This window comes from Gasterosteus aculeatus, chromosome 21 (assembly GCF_964276395.1).
Source record: "Gasterosteus aculeatus chromosome 21, fGasAcu3.hap1.1, whole genome shotgun sequence".
Classification (NCBI taxonomy): domain Eukaryota; kingdom Metazoa; phylum Chordata; class Actinopteri; order Perciformes; family Gasterosteidae; genus Gasterosteus; species Gasterosteus aculeatus.
In genome coordinates this window covers 7,667,973-7,687,249 of record NC_135708.1, presented here as the reverse complement: position 1 = coordinate 7,687,249, position 19,277 = coordinate 7,667,973, and the positions used below count along the sequence as shown (strand labels likewise).

Below are 19,277 nucleotides of genomic sequence, written 5' to 3'. Positions count from 1 at the left end.
AACTGATGACACAGATAGCTTACATGTGCCCTTTCAACACTGAGTTGAATTCGTGTGGGTACAAACCTGGACATGATGGCAGATCGCAGCTCTCCCTCTGCGTGGTGTCAGCACAGGAAGGGCTGCCCTCCGTGTCCTGGCAAAGACGTGTCCTTGTCATCTGGCCGTGTCCACAGGAGGCTGAGCAGGAGCTCCATGGGCTCCAGGGCTCATAAACCGGGCACTGAAGCTTGGTGCACGCCAAAGTGCCGTTCTCACACACACTGCAGATGAAGGGGTGTTTGGAGAGTTGAAATAAAGACTCTAAAGGATTTTTAAGTCTAATATTCTGCTCTTAATGTGAGACATTGTCTCTTTATATTACATCTAAAAATAAAATTGACACATAGCTGTTCCCACCAGGTGTTACAGTCAATAGAAATCTCCTCTTTAGGGTCGAACTCCAGCGTGCCGTTGCCTGATGGGATACCACAGCGACACTCTGTCACTGGCACGCAGAGGCCGTCCTGCAGCAACTGTCCCTTCGGACACCGACAACCTGAGAAATGGAGAATGTGAAAAATGGAGAAAGATGTCTGATCCAGCCAGCTAAATATTCCCCAATAAGCTACTGTTACTGTTAGAAGACAAAGATTACCTGAGTGACATGCTCCCTGCAGACACTGCACATGCTCCCATAAGTCCGTGCAGCTACGAGGACATTGATTGGCACAGCTCTCTTGGTAAGTCCGCCCCCTATCCTCACAGCGCTCACCTGCAAGTCACAAAAATATATATCCGTCTGACTTTTCGTCAATTATGAGAGAAGCAAGTACAAAAAGAGGTGACCTTTTAGCACGTTTTGTCATAGTTACAGAGGGATTGGAAAGATTTGATTGGCATGAAAAAAGGGACAAAGGATCTGAGCCCACAACATCCTCTTTATGAGCGTGTTTGGGATGGCATGTAACGTAGATTCGAACTCTAGTGAGTTGGAGAAGCTATTGTTGAGTTGAGTTGCAGACCGAGCCCCTCTCTGGCTGGGAGGTAGGTTTAGGTGAGTCTCTCAGGCTGGAGGCGGAGATTTTAATGCACCAGGTGGAGAGGATCTGGCGATCAGGGGGGTTGGAGTCACTCACTCACAGGACAGTGAAGAGCGAGCAGTGTGAGAAAGCGAGATTGAAGAGCTTGGGAAGAGGAGACTGCAGGAATAAAGCTTGCAAAGGCTGAAGAAGGAGCCGGTGAGCTTTTGAGTGGCTGACTACTTATGGCATGAAATGCAAAATCAAATGTCCATATATTTAATGTGTTTTAAAAAGTATTCAAGCTGAAAGTAATTGGATAAAACTTGAATTGTGTGTATTCAGCGGAGTTAAAATCTGGTGAAGTTTAAAGGTTAAAATCATCATTAAATAGTGTTTTAAAAATGTATTTAATTTAGTATTGGGATACTTTAAATTTGGATTGTCTTTCTACTTATTTTGAGGTTAATTTCCAGTAGATTATAAATTAAGTATGTGATGTTGGGTATGTGAATTGATTATGGTTTCTTGGGTTATATTTATTTGACCTTACATTCATGTTTGTATTTCAAGGTTTTTCACCTGGTTTGACCTGGACAATCTTAAAAATAAAAAGCAAGAAAGCAAAGAAGTCCGAATCTTGGTCATTGAGTGGAATCCAGTCTACACTTCTTAGCAAGCTGCCCTTTCAAGTGGGGGGCTGCAGTTTGACTCTCACAAAAGTGAGACACTTGACAGCTATACCTGGACAGAGTCCTGTGTTGCAGCTCTGGCTCTGTGTCTGTTGACTCCGACAGAGGGGTCCTGGAGGAGAGACCAGGGGCCGTCTGTAGCGCTGCCTGACTCCCCCGCTGCAAGGCTCCGCGCAGGCTGTCCAAGCGCTCCAGGCACTCCACTGACACATATCTGAAAAGAGTGGACTGATTATCATCAGCTACCATCAACTTTGCTCAGATCTAATTAAAATTACTATAATTGCGCTGACTTCTGTAATGGCCATAATTATTGTAATCACCATCCGTGATAACAAAAGCGGGGTTACTGCTTTATGGACGTATATACAGGCTTACTTGAGCCAATGAGATGTCTGATTTATATCTTTTGGATTGTTTGTTCTTTCAGCGGCTTAAGATATCTGGACTAACTATGATGAAGATGATAGATGTTTAACATGCAAAAGACACCTACGGTTTGTTGGGCATGGGGGTAATTCAGAGACCTTTAACATTCATATCCAAAGGGGAGGGGCCAGAGAAGATGATGATGATCAGTTCATTCTTTGCACACTCAACACTAAATCCCATCAACTGTACACCATGTGTCCCCACAGAGATATTGACAAGCAACGCTTCTTTCCTAACATTTTTCCGTTTGAAAACTGAAAGGGAAATAATGACAATATGATGCAGATTGTCATTCTTCCCTGTGAATACCAATAGCAAGCTCCAAAACTGCTGACTATTAATCTTGACAGCAGTGAATTGACACAATACATATTCACATATTCAAACTATCCCCACAATATTGATTGTTTTAAATTAGGGGTGTACAATAGGGCGATCGACCAGTCGATTGTGAAGGCAATGCCAGTAGATTGCCCGTCATTGATAAAAAAAAAATCACCTCACATCACGCATGCGTGGTGGAAAAGTAGCTTGCGAGGAAAATATTTTGCACTCTGGGAGTTTCTGGCACTTTCCTAATCTGGTAAGAATCTTACTTGCAGGATGGACACTATTTTGTGTTGGTCTGTAATTTCCCATGTGAGTGAACCAAAGGACATGTTCGCCAAGGCTCAACCGCTACTATAACAACTCTGCTCTACTAACAACTCCCACGCACTCACAGATTTACATGACTTCATCACCAGGTCATCAAGCAACTGTAGGGTTGTGTCAAGAATGAGAGTACTTACGTTTCAGCAGGAGTTAGAAGTACCTCTGCATGTTATCTTTCAAAAGGCACAGCGAATCTCTCTCATGTCTTTCTAATTGAATTATATGTCTAATATGAGTTTGTTAATCCAGGGATGTAATGGCTCTCTTTTGCTTAGTCTGTTTAACTTCTAACTTCTGTTTCATTTTTCAAAATCTTTCTATAGCAGCTTGTGTCTCTGATAAAACTTTTCTGTTTTATGGTCGTTTTGGACAAACACTGTTACCTCTGCAGAGGTTAGAATCTGGACAGAGCCTCTCCTCCACCAGAGGTCCTGGACATTGGCTTTCCTCCTCCTCTTTAGAGACTGGGACACCCGAATACAAGTCCAAACAGGCCCGGAAACGCCGCTGGGTTGAGAGCATCTGACTGGCACTGATGACCCCTGCCGTGGAGTGGCTGAGTTGCAGGGAGGAAGATGGTACGCAGGGAGAACAGGGAGTCCACTCGGACCACTCGCTGAGTATGACTAAACAGAGGAAAGGAAAAGCAGGATGGTGCCATCATTCGACCAGGAGTTTATATACATTACTGTCGTTGCCCTGCTTTCTTACCTTCACAGTCTCTCGTGTCACACTGCAAAGTTCCGTCATGGCAAAGGCTGGAGGACAGAACCAGAATACCACAATATGTCAATCTGAGTCATAGATCCCACACAGCGTTTCTCAATCGATCCGTCTTATCAAAGTGGAAAACCACTTTTGTGTCACAGGGGGACTAACAAAGAAAACACTAGTCCCTCTGCCACAGCTCCATATGTTTTTAACAGCCAGGGCCTAACCAGGAACTGCAGCCTATGGTGATCATGGCCCCTAGAGGTACAGTGACAGGTGTGGGCGGGTGGCCTGAGGGTTGCTGCTGGAGGTGGATGCAGCCACACTCTTCTGCCGGAACACAGCTACCATTCTGCTGCAGGAGGCCCTGCAAGGGAAAACATGCCAATTTCAAACAGGTTCTGAGGCAGTTTCTATCACACATACAGAATACAGTTGTGGTCAAAACTTTACGTACACTTGTAAAGAACATAATGTCATGGCTCTCTTATTTATTTCTACAACTCAGATTTGTCTCTGATAGAGTGATTGGAACAGATAGTTCTTTGTCACCAAAAACATCCATGAAGTTTGGTTCTTTTCTGACTTTATTATGGGTTAACAGAAGTGATCAATGTATATGTGTGTATACATAGATACATAAATACATATATACATACATACATACATACATATTGAGGCAGGTAGTGCAGGAGTTGTTGCATATTAAATTCTAACGAGCTAAAATAGAGCAAATATTGGTTTTACGCACTACGGATGGACATAAACACATCTCCAAATGAACATTTTCACTTCACTGGAAGTATAATAATTCACCATACATAATACTAATAATATTTTCCATGTCAACCTTGTGGGACCATGATTTATTTTCACTGCCATGGTAAACCTAATCCACGGTTGTGAGGTACTCATGGTACCCACACTTCTGGTGATCTGCTTTCTGCTGTCTCATGTCTCATTATCGCTCCTCCCTACTGCTGTATGTGGATATCATTAGTCTATCAGAGAGGACTTTGGAATAATTTAAAGCTAGGTGCTCTCAAACTGGACCAAGTAACATTGTCATTATGACTGATATCAGATGTATTAAAAACGGTATGTAGCATAGCATATTTCACTTTCCAAACCTTCAAAGGAAGTCTCATATAGATACACAGACAGCTCATCAGTACTCAGCAATATTTACATGCAAACTGCTAGTAGTAGGTTGGAAATGTTTGTCACTTGCTCTACTTTGCAAATATAGTTTGCTATAAGGAAAAGGAACAGAACGTTTTGTCTAGACAACGTGTTAGACTTTTTTCACATGATTGGTTGATGATTTTTGCTCTATTGCAAGTTAAACGGTATGAGTGTGCATGTGTATTTGGACAGTGGTGAATGAAATTATCACCTGTGGGCAATAGCAGCCAGGTGTACACTCACGGACACCTCCACACTGATCCCTGCGGCCCTGCAGGGCACAGTGCTTCTCACACGGCACGCCGCATGCAGAGTACACAAAAGGGGCTTTGCAATCTACAAGCGTGAGAAAGAAACAAACATGAAGTAGACTATGAGCATTGAGGAGAAAATGTTTTACCAGAATAAATAAAGTTAAAAAATGTTTTAAAGCACTCATATTCATCTCAATTGACTCTAAACACAAGGTATGTGTGTTGTTGGTAAGTTATCTAAACCGGAGAATAGAAAAACATGCTTTTAGTCCTATTTAGAAGATGGGATAGTCGTGCACCTCAGGATCTTGTGAACAAAACATAGAAAGAATATATTCTTAGAACTCTACATCTGTTATTTGGTTCGTCTTTCTCCCCATGCCAATCTGTATCTGTAAAGGATCATAAACTCATTGAAACGTTCACAAACTGACTTTCTTTGTCATACAGATTTATATTCGCACACACACACACACACATGCACACGCTTCTTATTGTTTTGCTTTACTGTTGCCTCACCATCACACGGATTGAGACTGCATGTCCTGCTCTGTGTTTCAACAGGAGTGCACTGCTGCCCCCTGATGGCTGGAGAGAGAGCTACACGGTAGCGCAGCTGCCTCTGAGACGCACAGGAGCACTCAGACCAGATGCTCCAATCCGACATGGGGCAGCCTGCAAAGGGGGAGCACAATCAACCAGGGCTACCTACACGCAGGTTCTAACGAGCCCTTCACGTCATTTGTGATGCACTTGGAATCTGTGAAGCACCACTTGGACTTGTGCTCTGTTGGACCGGGTGAGTCTCCTGCTAAGGGAATCAGCATATAACAGATCTATTTTACACCAAGCATTAGGAGCTCATCTTTTATAATTGGTATAAAGCTGTATCACTGGTTTCAACTCCTTGAGTACAGCAGAAACCCAATCAGCAACCACTTTTGTTCCGTAATATCAAATCATGTATTGCATTGATCATTTGCTCAATTTAACTACAACCAGGGTTAGAATTGTTTATTTTTATTTAATTATAGAATAGAAAACAAAAATGAATCTACTCATCACAATCTCCAACATAATATTTAGCTTTTTAAATTCACTAAGAACAGGGACCAAATCTTACCAAAATATAAACTCAGCAGTCAGTCATTAAACAGGACAATGTCTATTACATTATTTATCAACGGAACAATGATTTTGACATCATTGACCATCATCTGTTACGCTGAGTACCTCATGTTTGTTCACGTCTTGTATTCCATTGTTAAGACGATGGGTCCTCTCTTTGAACAGGTTTATGCCAATAATACATAATGTGTGTGTGATTCAATCATGGATGTGGATGTAAGTAAGGATCAGCCTGGGACTCACACCTGAGAGACATCATATAGATACATCTTTAAAGTGATTATTTTTACCAATGAAATATAGTGACCATTTACAACTGTTAACATCGGCAGTAACTTAATTTATGAATCCGTTAAAATCCTCTTTAATAATTTCTGTTGTCCAGAGGGATCGAGCACAAACGGGACAAGTGCAGACGTGAGAGTTAAGTGTGTACCTGAACAGGGCTGCTTGTAACACAGCTGCGTCTCCTCTCTGTTCCTCTCCCCCTCGATCTCAGCGGTACACGCTGTGTCTCCTCCCTCCTCGCACAAACACGCCCTGCGCCGCACCACAGACCCGGCGCCGCAGCTCCGAGAACACGGTGACCATGGCGACCAGGGGCAAAGGTCGTCTGTGGATGAGAGAGTCACTATGACGATGCGGATGGGCATGAATGAACGAATGGACGGACATAGCTGTGGCTCGTCTGAACAAACCCAGACAGGGAGCAGGGAGACAGTCCTGTGTCTCTTGCTCCGGCCCTCCGCACTGAGACCCGTTGTTACGCGGAGGGGGGTCGATGCAGGCTCGGGTTCGGACTTGTGTTCCCCGTCCGCAGGTCACTGAGCAGTCGGACCAAACTGACCAAGGGGTCCAACCACCGTCCACTGGACAGAGCACACAGCACATGTTGTGTTAAGTTTCTTTTAAGGTCAAATGGAAATTGCTTCCAAGACAATGCACACATTTTCTTTCATTAGAAGCCAGCTAATAATGTATGCTAAGTATATAGTCTACTCAACCATGTTTAGTCTTGACTCACCTGTGCAATCAATGTCTTGGCAGTAATCTCCCTCTGGGGTGCATGTGCTGAGAGTATAAAAACACACACACACACACACACACACACACAAAGCACGGGCCTTTCAATAGATTTTTCTTTCTAGACACTGCAAACCTTTATATTAGCAAAAAGGGCATCCATCCATCTCACCACTGTTTACACTCCCCCTGCAGCCAGGTGTCCCCCACTCCAAGCTCCCGGTCGTCATGGACACAGAGAGGTGGACAGGGTCCTGGGTCGCAGGGTTTGTGCTGGACTTCTTCAAACTGGCAATCTGCTCCTTCCGTGTCCGGGACCAGAGACCTGGCAGACACCAGTTTGCTTTGGGTTTACTCTACACTTTACATTTCATTTCAAAGAACTTCACGAGAGTGAGTGGGTATTTCAATGAAGAAAACCTTCACTCGTGATTTTGTCCTCACCTGTATCTGGTTCTCTGGCCCGTCCCACAGGAGACGCTGCACAGCGCCCAGCTGGACCAGGAGCTCCAGAGGCAGGTGGCCTGGCAGCTCTGATTGGTGCACACGAGCTGTCCGTCGGAGCAGCTGCAGTTGTTACAGTCTGCTTGATGTGAACTGCCGGCCGCCCACACATGTCCCAGTGAGTCCACGCAGTCACACTGCCACTGCTGCACACATACCCCGTCTTGCTGCAGCTGGCCTGAACACACACATCAGTCATTTCAAACGTGAACTGTGTTAGTTAATAAGGAGACACATGGGTTTTATTAGGCCCAACTGCAGCAGTTGCATTTGAGTTTCATTTTTTTTAAAACACACAAAAATACATATTTTACCTACCTCTAGCCACGTTTGTTTTGATTTTGATATATCATGAACAACTGACGTCATGATTTAAACATCTCACAAATGTAAAGGTCAAGAGGAGAAAACCTCTCTGCAGACACACACACACTCTATGGTGCTTATCCTTTCTCCAACATGTTGTTCGAGAACAATCCCTCTCACACACACACACACACACACACACACACACACACACACACACACACACACACACACACACACACTTATCTATCAACAAAATGAAGGCAGCTTTATTGCCTTTAGGGCAGCGACAGCCAGGCTGACATTCGGTGTTCCCCTGGCACTCGATGCCCTGCTGGAGGTCAGAGCAGCGCTGTGGACACTCATTGGCACACGGCACCGACACCTGGCCCGGCGGGCATCCTCTCTCGTCTGACAAAACACAAACAGAGGGTCGTGAATTTTCATCTGACCTTTGAATAAGAATTGGAGGCTTTGCTGACTGACTCAAAACAAAGCCTTGCCCCGAAAAATAACCATACGCTGAATTAATGAGCGTAGCTCTTTGCACAGGACAAAAAATCATTGGGGTCATAACAATCTAGACTGCATGAGTGTGTGTGTGTTTGTGTGCGTGTGTGAAAACGTTGGGTCAGTCTCACCACAGGGTTTGGTGTTGCAGGGTTTGAGGTGGTTCTTCTCTCCTACACATTTCTTCCCTCCGTTCTTGGGCGGAGGGCTGGAGCAGGAGCGAGTGCGTATGGAGCGCCCGCCGCCACAGTGCTTATCACAGCGAGACCAGGGACTCCAGCGGGACCAGCCTCCATCCACTACATCCACCCGCAGACACACATGAACACGAGCATAAAGAACGCCTGTGTTTTTGCAATAATTTCCGTTCACCACAACTTGGCACTTATTTCACCATCATTCCTTTAACTTAATGGATAAGACTGTATATTATTAGAGATTGCAATAATGACCAAAGCGGGAAAAAAAGACGTGGACTGGACACACTGGAGACATTTAAATTAATTTGCCTAATCTAAACTTTTAGGCATCAAGGCTTCCCAGCAAGTCACATCCAAATTATTACCTCATCTCAAGAGTTTAAATCAGTTTTTAAAACATTTATGCTGAATGGGGTTATGACTAACCAATTATGCATTTCCAATTCATACAAAATCATTGCAAATTGTGTGTGGGGCATTTGAAGAGTGGTCACTATAGGCCCATTAATGTGAATAAATGTTCCCTTTCACATTCATTGCACATGCTTAAAGGTCAACCCTCTGAACAGTGTGCAGATGGACACCACGGGATCAAGAGTAGGCTGACCTCGGCAGGGTTTGATGTTACAGAAACGATGGTCCAGGTGTCCTCCCAAGATGTCCTCACACCACGACCCGTTGGTCCGCGGGCTGAGGAAGGTGCGAATCCTCTGCTGCTGACCCACTCCGCAGGACCGCGAGCAGGACCCCCAGGCCCCCCACTCTGTCCACGAGCAGTTCCTCGTGGTGCAGTCTGCCCCCACACACACCTCGTCTCCATCTGGGAATGTGTACCACAAGAGACCAGAGTTGGATATCCGTGTAAAGTAATTTAATTTAGTCTTAATTGCTGGTATCTCAGCGTTTTTTATTCACCTGTTGCTACAGTTCCCTGCACTTATAAAATATTTGTCTACAATATTTATTCATTAGCGTCAAAAAGGTACAAAGAGCGTCTTTTAAAACGTATCCAATGAGCCGTTTACTGAGTTAAGGCAGAAAAATGTTTTCTCTTAACAGTAAAGCCGGGTATAATAATTGTTTTGGTGGATCGTATTTCCATTCGTTTCTTTAACCCCACTGTTCCTATATTCACTATATTCACTTCCGAATATGCAAATGCAATGTAAGTCACTTTGGATCAAAGAGTCAGCTAAAATGACCTGTAATGTAATGGCTCTTATCTACAGCAAGTTGTAAATCAGCTTATTTGATGAAATTGCACTTTCTTGTTCTTCTGGGTTTGCATCCTTGTGGTTAAAATATTGTAAGTCACTTTGGATAAAAGCGTCAGGTAAATGAGATATAATGTAATGGGAGCTCTTCCTTGTTTAATGTTCAGTTCACCGAGCCGCCTCATCCACAACCAGGAAATAAAATGCTCCACTATCACCTATGTTCCTGTCCTAAATATAACTGAATCCCACGGACAGTGAGCAGATGGTATATGAAGTTCATGTTTGACACCAGTCATAGACCCAGACAGACCTGGACACTGAGGCAGGTTACAGGCCTTCTCCTGGTGAGAGCTTCCAAAGCAGGGGGGCCTGACACACTGCCGATGACGTGATTTTCTCACTGGGCTAAGGACATCAGTGCAGGGCCTGGTGCAGGGACTCCATGAGGACCATGGTGAGAAGCCAGCATCCTCATCTGGAGAAGATCGAGGAGCTAAAATTATTATTTAGATTCCTCAAGAAGGAAAAGATTTTAGCAGACAGGTTTTGAAATAGATACACAAAAGTCAACAGTCACTAGTATTAAACTTATACTTTACCTGGTAAAGCTGGTTCTTCTGTAGGGCCGACAATCACTGCCAACACCAAGCAACAATTCATCATCAGTACCAGCTCCACATTAGCATTAGGATTGTGCTCAAACAAGCAGTTGGTAGTATATTCTGTATGTTATTTAGCATGGATACGAATGAAGATTATACGAATTATAATACGGGTAGATGAAATCCAGCATTCTGATTAATTGAGAGGGAGTCACGGGAGTCCATTGTGCATTATTGAGCGATAATGTTCAGTACCTGTTCACACTGACCCGATCGTTCCATATCACTGCCCACGTAAAGTAACAGGTTTGATTTTGCATGACCATTAGTTGACCTTTTAGCTTTTAGCTCGGTGTTAATCGGCGAAAAAAATTATCGGTTTCGGGCAATGCGAGCTTTCGCAATCGGACAATTAAGGTGGACGTCATGAGTGATGTGAATGAATGAGATGCTGCAAGATCTTGCAAGGAGACCCAATGCAGTTTGTTAGGCCCTCCGCTGGGCCAAACTAACCGCAAATCTCCCCTGCGCGTCGGGCCTAACAACACCCCCGAACTGTTACATTATTGGACGATAAAGTACAGCCTCTTGTACCTTATTGCTTTAGTAATACATAAATGTACAGTTATCAATGACTTTGTAGTTCAAAGTTTAAAGAAAGTGTCTTTGTTTAGACAGGCAGACGGTCCGCCAGCAGAGATCCATGCAGACCTTCCTGCTCCGTTCTCTGGGGACGGTAGCCATCGTTTCCTCGGCTGGATGAGACATTCCGTTACAGTAGTCTTCTCAAAGCATCTAAAATAATAAACTCATTGAGGGTTATGAAGACCATGAGACACACACACATTTCAACCAGTTCACACGCCACATCTTGAGAAGACGTCTCGGACACCGTACGTTCGTTACTAAGCAAGATATACGCGCAAGCACACGTGACATGTGGGGGCTTTTGATACAACTGCTCAGTACAAGTGGAGGATATAGTGACACATAGCAGTTGGTGGAGAACCCGGAGAACAGACACACAAGAGAAAACCTGGTCATGAAACCAAAAATGAATTGCATTTGTTTTCAAACAGAGGCAGCTCTACACACTTCAAGAGCTGAAGATTTGGTGACTGTATATATACATTTTATAGGCCTTGTTTGAATGTTTACAAGCGTCATTTACATTTGAAAGGATTAATAGTTCTTCAAGTAAATTGTAGCAACTCAAGCAAATCAATTAATGTAGATAATAAAGAAGTTCAAGTGAGGTAATTGGTTTGGGCGCAGATCTCAGATGTTTCCATGATGTTTGATTAGTCATGTTACGACAATTGTTGTATTGTTCAGGTTGGTGAAATTTGTTAAATTGCCCTACAAATAAATGCTTTAAATAAATAAATTAGTCCCTTTTACGGTGGTGCTCCGTTAATTATTTATTTTGTGAATTATCTTAGTGATCATTAAGAATTCTATTAATGTCAATGATTTAATTTTACACTTGCTATTAATCAAAACAATGCCCCTACATCGTGCACAACAGATATCTATAATTACATGCAATGCAGACATTATCTCCCGCAAGTCATTCTAGTCAAACTAGCTCCTGTACCTGGGCACTCAGGCGCCTGGCAGTAGGTGGTCTCCTGGCGTGGCCCCTGGCAGTTTCTTCCACCATGGGCCGGGGCTGGCTGTGTGCAGCTCTTGGAGCGAGTCTTCAGTCCCAGACCACCACAGGACAGCGAGCAGGGGCTCCACGAGCCCCAGGGGGACAGACCTCCGTTGACCTGGCAATGTGCCAGGGAACAGTTCCACCTGCCATGCTTGCAGCCGCTACAGCACATACAGGGGTGGGGTGTGAGCCAGGGGCTAGTGGTCTGTGGAGTTTAACCTCTATTTGCCCTGCAGTAATGGCAGTGTGTGTAGTAGGCCGCCAGGGGCGTATGAGAGACGACTGGAAGATTTATTGCTCACCAGGTGCTGCATTCGTGGGTCAGTGCGCCTTCAGACTGAACCTCTACCCCCTCAGAGATGTTATGGAGGAGCAGAGATGAGACCGGCGTCACAGAAACACTCTGCAGGGAGCCCATGAAGTCTTTGTCCACCAAACAAGGACACTCCTGTGACATACATATCAGAACCATGGTTTAATGTGAAATAACAGTTTCTGTGGTTCATTCATTTTATCCCTGTGATTCTATTGAAGAACTTAAAGTAATCCTAACATTTTTGGTAAAAAGATGCAAACTTTTTATGTTGAGAGGTTTAATTTCAGAGTGTTTTAAGAGCCACAACACCATGAGTCATCGATGACGGGGAACCCACCTGCATGCAGATGCCGCGGTGCTGGTAGGTGTGAGGGGGACAGTGGCAGCCTTCCTCGCAGCCATCCGAGTAGCAGCCCTCTCTTCCGCTGACCTGAGCGCAGCTGAACGGACAGCCTTCGCCTCGTTCACACTCCCGGTACAACCTACCTGGGGGACAGCCCACTTCTGCACAACGACGAGGGACAGATGAAGAACCGCACAAGCTTTTTGTTATTACCCAGTTTCCCTGGGCCTTAGTTAGCTATAGAAGTCGTGCAGGGAGCCGGGCTTACCGAGGCAGACCTGGGTGTTGCACGTCTTGCTCTGGCGGCTAGGGCCGCTGCAGGGTGGCGAGCTGCAGAGACGAGAGCGAGACTGCTGCCCTCCGCCACAGCTGACTGAGCATTCAGACCACGGAGACCAGGGGAGCCAGGGGCCCACAGAGTCTGGGAGCAGAAACATAAGAAGAAGTGACACAACTCACAGAACAACATATGATTCTGTCAGCATTAGCAAGGTTCTCTATAAAGGATTATCTCCTTTTGCATTATAGTCCATAGTAATACATACATGTACAGTTACCAAAGACTCTGTAGTTCAAAGTTTAGAGAAAGCATCTTTTTTTTAAAAGGGCAATGTATGAAATCAGCTCCTTGTTTAGATTTCAGTCTAAAGATATGTCCCTCTTTAAGTGGCCTTGGCCGGCCATGACTACCTGTGCACAGGTGCATGTTGCAGCTCATCTGCTGTTCAGCGACTCCCAGGCAGCCCCTCCCGCTGCTCTGGGGAGATGGGTTATCGCACTGGCGTCTCCTGAATTTGACCCCTCCTCCGCAAGAGAGCGAGCAATCAGTCCAGGCCCCCCATTGGCTCCAGCCACCGTCAACATAGCAACCGGGGACGGATTTACACTGCAGAACCCCGGCTTTGCAAGAGCTGAGAGAAAGTGGGAGAGAAATGTAATTCAATATTATTATGTAGAAAGACTTCATTTTATTAAGAATCTAAATGTTGTGGAGCTATTCGCTTGTACTGTACCAGTTTCTGCAGTCACTGATGATGCTGTCTCCTGGATTTGCAAACTGCCAATCAAATCCACCTGGCCATACCCATGATGCATTGCTGGAATCTAGACCGCTGAATCTCATTACTATATCAGAGACAAACACCTACCAATTACACTGATCTCTGCATGCTCCAACACAGTTTACCAAAACAATGCAAACACTTCCATTAGAAATCTTCACACAAACAGATCTGACCAGAAGCAGAGCTGTTGTGGTATTTGCAGCGACACTCCTCTCTGACCACGCACACGCCGTCCTGTAGAACCATGTCACCCGGACAACCGCAGGTATGTTTGCACGCAGGGGAGTCCACACACTCTGTGTCGCCATGGAGATCCGAACAGGAGCGGGGACAGGGCTTCCCACAAGGCCGTTCTTCCTGGCCTCCAGCACAGCCTGCAGAAGTCAGCAAACTTGACACTAGCCAGCATTGACTTTTTTTCTAAAAGCTTCAGGATGAGACTTTGTTTTATTGTATGGCCTTTCTTGCTTTCCTTTCCCATGTGCATCCAGCATCCTCCCTTTAAACAATTTCAAAGGAATACCCAATTAATAGACCATCTCTAAAGCTGCTGACCTGAGCAGACGGTGATGTTGTCATGGCAACCGCGAATCTGCCTGCTCTCTCCGAGACAGGGCAGCCCGCCGAACCTGGCAGGAGGACTGTTACATTTCCTGGTGCGTGTGGACGACCCGGCACACGCGTCACAAACCGACCACGCTGACCAGGGACTCCACGAACCGTGGACTAGAGGCAGAGATGGACAGAGGGACACAAGCTAAGGACGTGTGATGGTACATACTGTTGGTCTACCTGTATAGAACCTGAGAGATATGTAGGTACAAATAATTGAAGCCAGAGAGAATAAAACAGAGATATCAAGAGTAATGTGAGAAGAGTTACAACAAAGAAAAATATTATCTTGAGTAATGATCTGGAAGTTTTTTGTTCTCCAGTGAAAGAAAATGTGAATTCCTCCATTCAAATTTTGAATGGGTTAGCATAGCGGAGGAACTAGTGATACCTGGACAGAAGGTGATGACAGGGCAGGGCTGTCTTTGGATTTGAGCTCCGACCCCATTGTGTGTTTCCTGTTCACCAACGCAGAGCGCTCCTCCAGACTTAGGCTCAGGACAGCCACAGCTCCTATAGCGGGACACCGACTCCGCCCCACAGGTCCTCGAGCACGGAGTCCACTCTGACCACTCACACCAGCCGCCTGACACTGGGAACACACGGGAGGATGCAAAATATAAATATATTCTTCCCCAGCCTGGACTGCATGTTCCTTCTCTTCATCATGAAGTCAGAAAGAAAAAAAAGAAAAAGTTTTGTACTTTGATCATGAATAAGTTCCATTAACATATAGACTTACAGACTTACTGGTCTTACTCACCTGGACAGGGGTGTCTTGTGCAGTTGAGCCTCCCGCCCTGACAGGTGCTGAAACAAAGAGGAAACGCCAACATTTTTATGGTTCTATCCCTTCTTCCTGGCTGTTTCTGTGCTAAATGTAAAAGTGGTACACTGTAACAAATTGCTGTAAATTTACGGTGCATTTCTAACGGTATCTTACAGTATGTCATAATAACTGTAACATACAGTTAAATTTCCATCCCTTGCTTGTAAATTAACGGCCAATGTCATGAATAAACAGTTAAAGCTGTCCATTTACAATAATAGCAGACTACCGTAATTCGACTGAATGTTACATATATTTTATGAAGTGGTGGAAATACACATACAAGTGCAGTGAATCACAATCCATCTAAATCTGTTGTAGGTTAATGTATGGAAGCCCATGTCAGCCACTGAAAAACAGGTCCTGTAAGTCATCATAATGAGATAGTATCTCATGAGATACGATGATGACTTTGACTTACAGGACATTACTATGCATGCAGCTGTCACTTTTATCCAAAACACCCATGGTTTGACATAATTTTATGTGGAGTAATTGGGGTTTAGGTGTCTTGCTCAGGGACACTTCGACTTGGCACAGGGAGCAGCCAGGATTCAAACTGCCAACCTTGTGCTGCACAGCACACCCTCCCTATCCCATGCGCCACCTTCACTGTCGTTTCAGTGGCTGGAATGTAAAGATTATAAATATTCGTATTATTCAAAGTGTTCATTGCCTAAAAGTGATTTGAGTGTTAATCGTGACCGACTGCTCCTGAACGTGACATCAGACACGTAATCTCAGTTCATCTGCAGTGCAGTTCAACATCCAAGTAACGTTGGTAAGTGTAATTTGCCTAGCATGATTAACATTCTCTTTCCTTACATCTTGTTGTCTTCCTCATCTTTGTAATTTTAATATTTTCCAATGACAGTTTTTCTAAATATTTTATTTTGGTTTGTTTTACAGAGGCTCTGGATTAAGCAAGCCAGCCACTTGCTGCGGTCAATTGAAAGTGTTCCATAGCGTATTGTTGCAGTTAGTTTACCTTGTTCCTAATAACTTTACGATTCATTTTTTTATTATTGTATACATGTGACATATTTTATGTTTTGTTCTTGGTTACAAATGCCTAATATTTTTGTATTAAAGGCATCTAATAAACTCCAACCACTATGACCGAAATGAGTTTGGTTGTCTTTCTTTAATTAGTGGGGAATTAAATGCAAAAGTATACGGTAACATTCTGGTATTTATAACACAAAAACAGTAATCGTATGGTAACAAACTAATCCAAACTAATACGACAACATAACGCATATTACGGTAGGGCACTGTAAATAAAACAGTAAGTTACTAGCGTCGACTGACAGTAAATGGCAGTTAATTCACAGTAAAATTGGTTCAAGTTTACGGTAACATACAGTAATCCATTTTACGGAGTGTATACATGCATGTGTGGCATGTGCTCCATTATTCTGACCAGTTGTTACATCCATCAAGGGATTCGGTGGTCTCCCCTGGCTGCAGCCTGTGTCCGGTGCTAAGGTCCATGCAGGGGCACTCTTCTTTCTCTACGCAGGCTGTCCCGTGAGCAGACAGGACCTTCCCCCCCGTACAGTAGCATCCGGGCTCACATTGCCACTCACAGTGCTGAGGGACAGGAAGAAGATCACCGCCATCATTCTTGTAGTTAAACCAGGAGCAATGGTGGAAAGAGGAGATACTCACGGCCAGATCGTCACAGGAGCGCGGGCAGGACGGACCACAACTGCTGAACACGGTGCCTGGCACCCGCGAGCATGGCGCCACTGCCAACACACACATGGTGACACAGTGCACCGGCTGCTTCGTGAACAAAGTGCAAAGGTGGAGGCACACACATTCACTGTGAGCGTACCTGGACAGTGATCAGTGTTACAGGCTGTGAATGCGGTTCCCAGACCCTCGCAGTAGTTCCCCTTTCCCTCTGGACTTGGGCTGTTACACTCTCTCCTCCGGCTTCGAACCCCCCCGCCGCATGATTTCGTACACTCTGTCCAGTTAGTCCACGGCCCCCAGCCTGCGTCACCTGGAAAGAGCAGGCACATCACTATGAAGTAATTTTCAACTGTAGTATTCATTTATTCAAGCAATCATTTTGTTTGGACTCATCCAGATCACATGGGCTTTTTGGGGGGGATTAAACACTAAAAACAACCACAACTTTTAGCTCCATGCTCCGTGTTTTTCTTTATCAATTTGTGTATTATTATGAATGCTACAGTAAAAGGTTTTCTGGATACAATACAGTCAGAATAAGGAGTGGAAAATGAAATACCAACACAACAGAGAAATATAAAATAGAATGTCGGTTGACACAAATTAACGGAAAACAAACTAACGGTCACACAGAACGGTGATGCAGACTTGGTCCTCTCTGTGAGGGCCCAGACACGGCAGGCCCCTGCCAGAGCGCTGGGGACTGGAACAGAACCGGTACCGAGACTGGAGACCCGGTCCACACGAAGTCGAACACTGACCCCAGGGAGTCCACTCTGACCATTGCCCATCAACTGGAGAGAATGAGAGTGTGGAGGAACGGATTGAAAAAGATACACACTGGACCAATGACAGGACTAATTACATCCTGTTGTAAATATTGTTATTATGAGAGGATTTTGCGTCACCGCGGCTTGACTTTCAGTCATTTTTGGCATGCAAACTTTTCTAACTGTTGTGGTTGTTTGACAATACAAGAATAGAAATGCACAAAAAGATTACGGCTTTCTACTTACCATTGCAGGTGACTTGAGAGCAGTTAACCAGCCTCCCCGCTTCACATGTGCTGAAATATAAACCCACACAAGAAGATGAATCATCGCTTCATTTCCTCTCTACGTATGGGTGAATGGAGGCGCATGCTGGTTGAATAAAACTCATTATTATTATTATTAGAAAGAGTTTTACTTGCCAATTGTTGCAGTCTGTGGGGACGACGTCTCCTGGTTTGTACTGTTCTCCGTCGAAGTGACAGCGGCAGTCAGACTCTCTCACACACGCGCCCTCCTGGAGATATGAAGAAACTATCAACAATATGTCTGCGATGACAGTCTATTGGTTTGTATTGAGCTGTCCCCCATCACCTGTTGGATAGTCCCGTGTGGACACTGACAGCCCGGCGTGCAGTTTCTGCTGAGCTCCATTGTGAGGTCTGCACATGACACTGCTCCCCTCACACACTGCTTCCACTGCTGGCCGGGAGGACACACTCCGCCGTCTCCTGACACAGCAACCAGGAGCCAGAGCAGAGATTTAAAAAAAATTCTCTGTGTAGTCAAAACAAATCTGAATGCAGACCAATCTGTTTTATCTGATATTTATTAGAACCTGATGTTGTCCTGTATAACAACAGCTCCTTAATGCACTGCAATGGCACATTGTTTTGGTGAATTTAAAACGTTTTAATCAATCAGTATGGAGTTCCACCTGAATGGTGTTGACACAAACAATCACAAACTGGACATTGACCAAAGAAATTCTTGTTCGGCTAACTCGTATTTTTGATTGTGATGATTAGTTGGTATGTAATATCATGGTTGGTATATGTAAAACTGAGTTCCTTTAAAAATAATCATACAAAAACACAACTTTGAAGGTGTACCAGAGACGTGTCCATTGCTCATTCAGTGTGAAAATAAGAAACTACTAGTCAGGGTCGACGTGGGGGAGGGGCAGAGAGGAGAGGATATGCCAGGAACCGCAAGGTTGGCAGTCCCGGCTGCTCCATGTCCCATGTCCCATGTCGAAGTGTCCCTGAGCAAGACACTTAATCCCTAATTGCTCCTTGGGCAAAAATGTAAAAGCCATGGGTTAAAATGCAATGGAAGTCGCTATGGATAAAAGTGTCAGCTAAATTACATGTAATATACTAAAGATATCGCCTGAAGTTGGCTGGGATAGACTCCAGCCCCCCTGCGACCCTGTGTGCAGGGTAAGTGGTTTGCAGATGGATAGATGGATGGTATTACTAAAGAAATTTGTAAAACGAGACTAACATGAAGGTCTAGTTGACGAGGATGGGACAGATCTACAGTTTATGCAGACATGCCGTGTGC

General features: G+C 44.6%; 1 protein-coding gene and 1 long non-coding RNA gene across 2 annotated transcripts in view; one reads left to right on the top strand and one right to left on the bottom strand.

Annotated features, from left to right (window-relative positions):
- sspo (SCO-spondin) overlaps positions 1-19,277 on the bottom strand; it is an 85,446-nt gene that overhangs the window by 16,984 nt on the left and 49,185 nt on the right. Inside the window, 36 exon segments of the mRNA XM_078097029.1 lie at positions 67-263; positions 400-538; positions 638-754; positions 1,746-1,907; positions 3,163-3,405; positions 3,491-3,537; positions 3,718-3,857; positions 4,887-5,011; positions 5,449-5,604; positions 6,494-6,670; positions 6,756-6,926; positions 7,082-7,128; positions 7,253-7,405; positions 7,525-7,762; positions 8,167-8,301; positions 8,532-8,699; positions 9,208-9,420; positions 10,128-10,292; positions 10,417-10,452; positions 12,017-12,237; positions 12,379-12,524; positions 12,730-12,896; positions 13,004-13,156; positions 13,426-13,646; positions 13,749-13,860; positions 13,973-14,173; positions 14,355-14,525; positions 14,803-15,003; positions 15,175-15,221; positions 16,664-16,833; positions 16,912-16,991; positions 17,081-17,251; positions 17,565-17,735; positions 17,958-18,007; positions 18,134-18,228; positions 18,306-18,442. Of these exon segments, the coding sequence (XP_077953155.1) occupies positions 67-263; positions 400-538; positions 638-754; positions 1,746-1,907; positions 3,163-3,405; positions 3,491-3,537; positions 3,718-3,857; positions 4,887-5,011; positions 5,449-5,604; positions 6,494-6,670; positions 6,756-6,926; positions 7,082-7,128; positions 7,253-7,405; positions 7,525-7,762; positions 8,167-8,301; positions 8,532-8,699; positions 9,208-9,420; positions 10,128-10,292; positions 10,417-10,452; positions 12,017-12,237; positions 12,379-12,524; positions 12,730-12,896; positions 13,004-13,156; positions 13,426-13,646; positions 13,749-13,860; positions 13,973-14,173; positions 14,355-14,525; positions 14,803-15,003; positions 15,175-15,221; positions 16,664-16,833; positions 16,912-16,991; positions 17,081-17,251; positions 17,565-17,735; positions 17,958-18,007; positions 18,134-18,228; positions 18,306-18,442 (5,343 nt within the window).
- Positions 988-1,629, top strand: LOC144390486 (uncharacterized). Its single transcript, XR_013454528.1, has 2 exons — positions 988-1,220; positions 1,575-1,629. It is a non-coding gene; the product is annotated as an uncharacterized LOC144390486 (long non-coding RNA).